The sequence below is a fragment of the Neolamprologus brichardi genome, chromosome 20 (assembly GCF_056152115.1).
Source record: "Neolamprologus brichardi isolate AB-2024 chromosome 20, ASM5615211v1, whole genome shotgun sequence".
In the NCBI taxonomy this organism is placed as follows: domain Eukaryota; kingdom Metazoa; phylum Chordata; class Actinopteri; order Cichliformes; family Cichlidae; genus Neolamprologus; species Neolamprologus brichardi.
Window position 1 is genome coordinate 12,086,732 of NC_142123.1, and position 9,940 is coordinate 12,096,671.

Consider the following 9,940-nt stretch of genomic DNA (forward strand, 5'->3'; position numbering starts at 1 on the left):
TTATTGTTTCCATTAGCGAGAAAAATGGGAGGATAAGTCAGGCTCTGCTATGCCATGTCAGTGTCGCTAACCTGTGAGGATGTAGTGTCGTAGCTGACAGCGAAAACATGTCACTTGATATTTAAGAGACATTTAAAAATACTAAATCACTTAGTTTCAAGTCACACCTTTCAGATGGTTGTTATGGTTGGTAATTGATTGCTAACCAAACTTGCTAGCACTAGCTTAAAACTTAGGACTTCATCTGTTCATCTGAATATCGTCACTTTTCCATCTATAAGTCCAGCACGATGGCTGCTAACAAGCTAACACTAAAGATTAAAGTTGCTGGTGAGTGTATTTATGTTGTGTCAAAATCATTTGGGTTTATATTTTTCTGTAAACCACAGCACATCAGAAGCTGTAAATTGGGGAGCTACATATCTTAGCAGACAGATAACACAAGTCTTAAGATCACGTTATTCTTGTTTTATTTGGGAGCTTTGTCATCACTGGATAGTTTGCAATTCAGGGTTTTTGTACCAAAATTCTTCACTTAGTTTTATACTGTATGTTCCCTTGCGATCATAAAAATGAAAATAAAATACTCTTACATTGTGGTGCAAAAGCTTTATTCATTTAGTGTTTGTTAAATCATCAAGTTGCAAAACAGTAACTCTACAGCACAACTGAGATGATAAAGCTATAAGTTATTATTTAGGTCTAAACATACTATAAATATTTCCTGAGCACTTAATTGCACTTTAACATGTTTCTTTTGGGAAGAATTAAGTGTTCCTGACCGGGCAAAGGCACACAGACCTCGTTAAAAAACAGAAAGCAGGGGGAGGCAGGAGGAAGGAAAGGAAAGGAGACAGTTTAACAAGAGAGACAGGAGACAAGGAAGGCGTGGTGAGAGTATAAATCTGTGCACCAATCACTGAAAATAAGAACTTCAAGAAAGTTTTGCAGATAGTTTTATTTTTCAGGATTTTTCTGTTTATGATGCTGTGTCAGTATGTAAAGCATCACACTGTACACATTTCAAGTAATAAGTCATAAAAACAAAGCCTGATTTTAAAGTCTGAGAAGTGCACAAGAGATGGATACGCTAATGCACTCTGAAATGAAAGCCTGGCTTCGACTACAAAATCTTTTACAGCGACAGCTATAATATCAGCTTCTTTAAGGTACTACAGAAGGAAAGTGGTCAAAAAATGTTCTCGGTAAATGACGGCACTTTGTATGTATAGCTGATCCTCGTTTTCCCACATTACTCTGAAGCATGACATACAAAGTGCATACGCAGAAAGAAGAACAAGGAGCAGAACAGAGATTCAAAAGAAAGATCACAGTCACTTTATTCAGCAGCTGGTCAGACAAAGAAAGACATATTACTACTGTAACCACTTAAACACATCGGCATTGGATGTTGCGTATATAAAAATAATTCAAAATTCCTGTTTCCAAGTAAGAATGGCATTAAAGGCAGGCTATAACTATATGTTATTCTAAGGCATCTCAAGCGAGAGATGAGTCACTTCCAGTTTCAATTTGATCCATAAATGAAAATTTAGAATACAACTTGAATTACATGACAACATAGAGAATAGGCAAGGCCATGCACTCATTTTTAATCTTTGCATTTCACATAGAAATGCACAGGGGCTGCTTTTTCTCTGTTGGCCCACAACTGGATTCTTTCTAAATGTCAAGTGTCTACTAACATGTCAGTGAAGTCTAGCCTTCAGAGACCGCACTGTGCTGACTGTGGGGCTCGGTAAACATCTCCATAAGTCTTTAAAAGAGCTGGAAACATTAGCTACCTCCCTGGGACGTCCTAATGATAGGTTGCCGGTCTTCATGTATTTTGGCACTGAGGGGAGAAATGGATTGTCATGGATGTGCTTTGAAGCCAAACAGCATGTCAGTCCTGTTGTCTTGAAATAACTGTAAACCTTACACTTAATGTTCATTGCATCTCACAAAACAAAAGCCTACAATATTAGAAAGAAAGGTATATCATTTGGTAATGATGTGTACTCCAATAGCATTTCCCTAGTGGAGCCAATGTATTGAAAAAAGTGTATTTTTTTTAAGTGCATAGTTGCATGTGTGCACCTCTACATTTGTGTGTATAAATCAGCTCTCACCTCCTCCATCACTACCAGTGGTTTATGGGAGCCCAGCAGGGAGCCACATCAGCCTTCCCCTTTGATGGTGACACACATGATTCATGGCTTTCCGAGACCGTTTGTTTTCATTACGCCTCCTCGTCAGCTCGCTAGCTGTATCGCGGTTTCGTGCAACGCAAGCAAATTCAGGCCAGAACGAGAGGAAAGAATGTCAAGGGGAGAGGTTTTTTTGGCACTGAAAGAAACAAAGGGGCTAGGTTTTGGGATGGACAAGAAACTTAAGGCAGGGTGACGGACGGCCGTGGCTGCTTTTTTTTTTTTTTTCTTTCAACTTTTGCTAAGGTTCAGAGGTAGTCAGGGATTCGTTAAATGTCAGTGTTGGAAAACTCGGAGCTGAAAGACTACGGAAAAGTCAAAAGCCTGACGACTCTTGCAACATTCAGTATGGTGTTCGCAGTTCTTTCTTTCTTTTAAGTCCTCTGCTCTATAGATATTACACAAATCTTTATACACTTTCTACCTCAAGAAAGAAAGAAAGTTAAATAAAAAATGGCTCATTGTATGTAGACCTGTGGTGATGATTATGTTACTGATAATAGTGATAATACTGATTTTATTTAAGGTGATAAAATCAGGGGTGATGTCAATGATGATGAAACCAGCTGTCATGCTTCAGTACCTGAGAGAGCTGATGGGTCAGGGGGCTCCAGCAGAATTAGCTGTGCTGCTATGAAGCGTCAAAGACGATCGAGTCCTTAACCATCAGCTTGATGAAGCGAATGCATGTTGAATGAAAGCTTCCATTGTGATTCATGTAAACAAAATACACATGTTAAAAGAAAAAGAGAGAGAAAACAATCCCTAAATAAGCTAGCAGTCTCTGCTGCATTTCTTGAACTCATTGCATTTGCATTCGTGAGCAGTGATAGCTGCTTTGGAAAAAGCAGACAAGTGGAATGACAATAATCCACGGTTACATCTCATAAGTTCATAACCAGTCAAACAAATGCTCATGTGAAAGCTTCCTCTCATGAAGTGTTATGCTGTCTTTTCATTGAGGCAACCAGATCACAACCGAGGTGTCAAGTAGTGTGAATCCACTAGTGAGCAGACACAGTTTGGACATCTCCTCAGCCCCTTTGCATCATACTTTTTAGGCTTCCAGACAAGGCTAGTGACCAGCAGACATGGTTGACCAGGCTCCCTCCATCCTCCAGACAGAGAAAGCATAGCTCAGTCTCTCATGGGCCAGGTAGTTACATCCTGCCAGCTTGGTGTCCATCTCATCACTCTGCAGAACCTGGTACAGAAAGTCAATGTAGCGTGACGCCAACTTAAGTGTCTGGATCTTGCTCAGTTTGTCAGAGGGGAGCGTTGGGATTATTTTGCGCAATGAGGCAAAGGCTTCATTCAGAGATCGCGTCCGCTGGCGCTCCCGGATGTTGGCGATGACCCGCTGGCCGTGTGGGTCCTCGAGGCCGCTTGAAAGACCTTCAGGGCTGGGACCGGGAGCAGGAGAAAGGGAAAGCGGGTGATGCTGAGGACTCTTCTTGAGCTTTTTGGGGCCAGTAGGATTGTAGCTCTGAATGTCATCTACTGGCTTGACCTTGCCGTCGTCTGCCGACATGGTGGGTGTAATTGCGGAAATGTGATCCTCCATTTGGGCACCCATCTGCCGCTTACGCCCGGTGATCCCCGCCGTCGCAACCACAACAGGACAGGCGTTAGAAAGTGGTCGTTTGTTGTTCTCCTTGCTGGACACCACCCCTCCCTCAGGATGGTCATTTGAGTGTTCCTCCTCTCTCATGCTTGGCCACGTTCTTCTTCTATCTCCTCTCTTCTTTATTTCACTGTATCCTTCACTCTTATTTTGTCCAGTTTCCTTTAATGTCTCTCTCCACTCCTCCACCCGTAACAGCAGTTTCCCCCCCTTCTGATTGCTGTCGGGAACTCCCTCAGTACAGCCGCGGGTTTCTCTGATCTTCTGCTGGGTTCTTCTTCTTCGCCAACCAACTTTTCACGTTGTCATATCCAGACATGCCAAACCAAAACACGTAAGTAATGAGTTCAGTTTTGGATCAGCTCTGTCGCGTTACATGTTAAAAATCTCTTCCCGTACTCGGTGAGAGAACGCTGCATCAGCAAAGCTAGAATGTTCTCATGTCCCACTCCCAGTGCAGCATGTGAGACAACAGCAAACCGAATCAGACTTTTTAAAGCGAAGGGAGCATGAAGCTTTCAGCTGCCCACCCATCTGACTCACTGATTGGTCCAAAGGTTTCTTTTTCTGGGGGACAGCTGAGCACAAGACAACAGAAAAAAATGAATTCTGACTGATTGGTCGGATCAAAGGGATGAGGCGGAGACAAAGGTGTGCCATACAACCAAGTGAAACGAATCGCTCTGACGTTTCTGGTCCCAGAAGTTGCCCGAGTTTATAGGTTCCAGATTTCCTCTAAAGCAAGCCATTACCATCCCCCGCCTCTCGCAGACCGTTCTCTGTCGTCTCCTCTTAACAGTTCAGCACAGTCAACCCTTGCCTTCAATATAATTAAAAAGAAAAAAATTCATTAAAAAGAAGCTCCACCAATGTTTGTCTCTGATTATAAAGTTGGGCAAAGTTCACCTTAGATTTTTCTGCCCCTAGGTTGTTTTTTGTGCTTTACAAATAATGAAATGTGGTAATTTTTTAAAACACATTCCAAGCAGATGGAGTAATAGTTAAAACTTGGAGAAAAGAAAATTCAGCTAGTGTTGCGATTTCGGCCGTATGCAATGATTAAAGGTGTGGGATTAACAGGAACTGCTGTATATAATACTTATTAAATTACATAAAATACAATGATCTCTTGTATAAAGAGTTGATACATTTCCTTACAATACTAAAAGAATGAAGACAGAAGGTTCTTGTTTTTGAAACAATACTGTTTTATTTTACTGGCAATGCCTTAGCTGTAGTTACTAAACACAGACCTGGAGGGAGGAAGGAGCTGGCATTCAGTCAGCACTGAGGTCTAATCACAGCATTAAGGAAAGAATGAGTACTGTGAATCAGAGGCAGGCCTGTGGGACATTTTGTTACTTTCATCCACTGCGCTTCAGCATGCACTGGTCCAGATCCAACGTGGGCTTTAGCTCTCCAAATTTCTGGGTCAGCCTCCAGTACAGCATGGCCCACAGCCACACCCTGACAAGAGAAGAGTCTATTGTTAGCATTTTGCATTTCATAGGAAAGATGCTTCCCTCTGATGAAAACACCCGGTTCATGATGAGTTTCTTTGACACTCGCAGTTAGGACACAGAGCTGGAAATTCTCAAACTCTCCCCACTGAGTTATAAGTCAAGTCCACAGTTAGAAGAGAAACCTCTATTTTCCTGATAATAAATGATGTCATTTCTCTTGTGCACACACCACTGCTCAGCATCAAAGTGCTCTTTTTGCCACAGATTTTTGTTCTAGGGAATAAATACTGCTAAAACAGTTTTTAATCAGAGTATAGGATGAAGTCAATTAAATGTCTGGGATATTGATATGCTGAGTTAAGTAGCAGAGGGGTTTTTTAATCTGTTTCTGTTGCTCTGCTGTTAATTCAATTAACGGAAGCTGCACTAGAAGGGCAACAATGAGACAATCCCCATCTGCTTTTAAAGTAGAGGCCATCTTTTTTTCTCTCCTCGCATTTTCTTTTTTTTTCCCCCTTCACTTTAGGATCAGAATACCACACAATACCAAAATTGAAAGTTCCACCACTGGTGCCCTGTGGTTTTCACAGATGAGAGGAGGTTCACCCTGAGCACATGTAACAAATGATAAAGGATCTGGAGAAGGTCCACAGCAATGCCCGGGCTCATGCGGCAAGAGTATGCAGACAGTTCCTGGAGGATGAAGGATTGATACCATTGACTGGCCCCCACGCTACCTAAAATTCAACAGAACACCTCTAGGAGATGATGTTTTGGTCCATCTGAAATCCCCAGGTCGCTCCTCACACTATGAAGGCCCTGATCCAGATCTGGGAGGAAATCCCCCAGGAGACATCTCATGCCCCGATATACAAGCAGTTGGGGATCATACAAACTACTGAGTACTAAATTTCAGCACAAAGGTGTCTTTGAAGTCGCCTAGGTTGATCATTTTCACTTCCATCAAACGGCGTGGTTGTATTAACTTGAAAAAAGAAAGCAACTGGACAAAATAAAACAAAATAATTATTACTAACTAACAAAAAAACATCTGAGCAGACACGTCATGGACATTGTCCAGCTGCAGTGGGAGAAGGACACGTCTCTGTGTTACTATCTAGTTGCAGTTGTATCAAATTGCAGACATTGTCAAACCCAGTCCACCTTTTCCACAGTGGATTTAAAAAAACAAAACAATTTATAACAAATTAGTCTACAATTCATCTTTGTGATGCACAATATAAGTTATTTGTCCTGGTAGGCTCAAACAAATAAGGCTACCAGCCATCATGAAGACATGATCTGAATCCTTTGATATGATTTAAAATTAAATACACATAAATCATTTAACCCTGGAGAACCCATGGGGTCAAATTTGACCCCATGGGTTCTCCAGGGTTAAATGACTTAATTTAAATGACTCTGTTAAGACTATTCTCCTCAGTCATAGCCTCTTCATGCTTATCAAGATCAGCAGTGTCGGATGGGCATATCTGCTGCTCTGTAGCTACAAGAATATTATTCAGTATTACACAGATCATACAGAAATTAAAGCAACTGTAAATATAAAAAAGTTGATGATGTGGTTCTGTGCTGTTTTGGTCTGTTTAGTTAAAGAGAATGTAACAACCACAAAAGTTTCTCTTCTGAATGTATGGTTTTTAACAAGATATGCACTCCTGAGTATTTATTTAATGAAGAGCAGCTTGCTGCGTTTAAGGATCATGATTTAAATCACTATTAGAAGACTCAATTTACAGAAAAAAACATGAACCTGACTGATGAGATTCAAATGCCCATCTGACAAGAACAACTGTTTACCCATCTTTACACACCCAGGGATGGAGCAGTCAAGGCCTGCTTTGTAATTTCCCACTAAATCACAAAAAGCAGTAAGCCACTCTCTGATGGGGAGTTTAGCAATGAGGGCTTGATCGACACTGCCTCGCTAATATGTCCTAAGAAAAAAAGAAGTCTTCAAAAATGTGCCCGTCTCTGGACAACCTGTAACAAAATGGATCGAGGGCACAGCCAGAAACACAGAGCTTCAATTGCAATACAGAGAATTAATCAACTTTGCAGTTGAGATAACACCAGAGAATGATCTGTTAATGGAGTTAAGTACATATCAAAGTGATTATAGTTTTGTATTCTCTTATTAGTTTTTTTTTTTTACTTTTCTCTTTTTAATTCCATTTTATTTTAGTTAGTTTCCAGCAGGTTTGCCCATTTCACTCGAGTTTTTATTGTTTGAAAATGTCTCTTAAGTATTATTGTATTTATGGCAAATGCTTGATGCAAGATTTAGGAAAATCAGTATGAATATTACAGTGTAAACAGAACTTTTTTGAACTCACAGTCTTTTCAACATCCAGGTCTACATTACTAAATTAACAATAGACTTTGGCTGAAATGGGACAAATTGGCAGGTGTTACAAACCATGGCTTTTTAAATGTGTAAATAATACAGTTAACATCAACCGAACTTTGCACATAAAAAGAGACACGCACACAAGATGTGTCATCTCTTTGGATCTACCATCATGCAGTAAATGAGCAAACATTTTCAGTGATTACATTTAACAAATCCTGATATATAGATCCTTTCTGTGGCAATCACCTGTCTGCTGTTCTTTGCATTTCTACCTGAGACATTGAAACTGACTTTCAAAGGTCAGGTTCAATATCTAGTTAAAGACTAGATTTCTCACACTGAACAAGGAAAAGGTGGAAAACTGTACATGAAGTCATTAAACAGCAAGCAAAATAGCAAAAGCACTTTTTTTTTATAAAGTCTTTTAAATTTTGTAAAAATGGGCATTTTGTTCACTATAGTTTAGGGGATGATGATTAAATATACAGCAGGTCATCTGCTAATTGGAAGGTTGGTGGTTAGATCCCTCGCGTGTGTGCAAGATGCTAAAGTCAAATTGCTCTGGGATGCATCCGAGTATGAATGGGTGTGCATGTTAGATCGAAAGAACAGCGAATGAGACAAGGTGTGCGAAGCGCTTTGAGTCCCCAGATAGAAAAGTAAAGTGCTATATATATGTATGTATATATATATATATATATATATATATATATCAGTCCATTTAATATGCCCATTTCACTTTTCCATTGCTAAACTGTAACATCTACAGTTACCGGTAGCAGTTTTAGAAAGAGATGAAATTAATATTTAACAGAATTGAGTTTAGCTTATCGGTGTGCCCCTCCACAACAGTCCCAGTTTCCCTTTGGGGGAAATTAAATTCCCACCCCTGCTCTTGACTGAAGGTTGCACTTGGTTTTTCCACTTTATGCAAAGAATGGATCAAATTGCTAAAACTGTGTCTTCATGAAGCTCTGACTGGGGTTTATCCCAGCTAACAAAAAAGAAAGAAAGAAACCCCTTGGCTGTGCTAAACTTGCTTTGCAGTCTGGTGTGGTGACAAGAAATATTTATATCAAAACTTGAATTACCTCCAGCTCTGATACATTGTTATCAAATTTAGCTTCCATAAACACTCGTGTGCACAGATTTCTGCCAAACTGGCTGAACCCTTTTCATCTTCTTCTTTCTAAACATCAGACCATGTGTCCCGTGTGTGGGCGCTGAGACACCTGTAATGGATCACAACAATTTACATATCACAGCTCACTTCAAGCTGCTCCTTGCTGTCTAAAAATAAATAACTCCAAGCTATGGTGGTGATGGAAATTAATATCAGGCCTAAATATAAACATATAAATTGGGGCAGGGTATAGGGGAGAGGCAGATCGTGCGTGCACGGGGAGGCCTCCCAGATCCTGTGTTTGGAAAGAGAAAAACGTGCCGTACCTTGTCCGTCTGAGCTTCATGCTCAAATGAGGACTTACCATAAATATTTCCGACAACAGAAATGGGAGAATGTTATCAAATGCAAAGGTTGAATGCACACACATGGCACACGCATGTTCAAAATACATGGGTCTTTAATGTGGCGTGTACAGTCTTAAAAATAAATAAAGACAAGCTTTAAAACTTTACATGTCACAGCTATGATTTCCTCCACTGGGACACTTTGATTGTTTATCTAAAAATAACAGTCTTCACAATTCGCACGGCAATAGTAGCCAAGCTCACACGGGAAACATTTTTCTTCTGTTTTCCTCGCAGAAATGATCACAAATCTTAAACCCACAGAATCTGTGATCTAAACATTTTAAGGGGTTGTTCTAAATGTTGAACAACCCAGAGGACATTTTAGATTCTTTCAGCTAATTGTTTTGGTTTCACCTCGTCTTCACTCTCACTTTGCTTGTTTGGTAAATTCAGCATATACAGTAGTATACCTACCCAGCTCCAAACAGAGTTAGCATTATACTTTTTTAAAAGAGAAAGTGTGCACACAATGTCTCACTTCATGCTTGCTCTCCACCAACCTTCGGTGTCACTTTGTCATCACTCGTGTTGTTGTTATTGTCTTATTTGTTACGATTTAGGGTCTGTGAGCATAAGCAGAGGTTTTTGCTCAGGTAGTAAGTGTGACCTCTTTTTCAGAGGCTTCTCTAACATTTAATGGTTGTAAAATATGTCAAACGTTTTGATAAGGGGTTGCACTGAGGATTTTGAACTATGGTGTTTAAGTGTTGTCACTGCCCAGGATTCGTGGACACAG

The 9,940-nt window shown here is 40.3% G+C and overlaps 1 protein-coding gene across 1 annotated transcript; it reads right to left on the bottom strand.

Annotated features, from left to right (window-relative positions):
* Positions 1 to 1,444: 1,444 nt before the first annotated feature.
* LOC102779807 (twist-related protein 2-like) lies at positions 1,445 to 4,283 on the bottom strand. The gene has a single exon (XM_035905683.2). The coding sequence runs from the start codon at positions 3,919 to 3,921 to the stop codon at positions 3,286 to 3,288; it is 636 nt and encodes a 211-aa protein (XP_035761576.1). The 5' UTR covers positions 3,922 to 4,283; the 3' UTR covers positions 1,445 to 3,285.
* Positions 4,284 to 9,940: the final 5,657 nt, after the last annotated feature.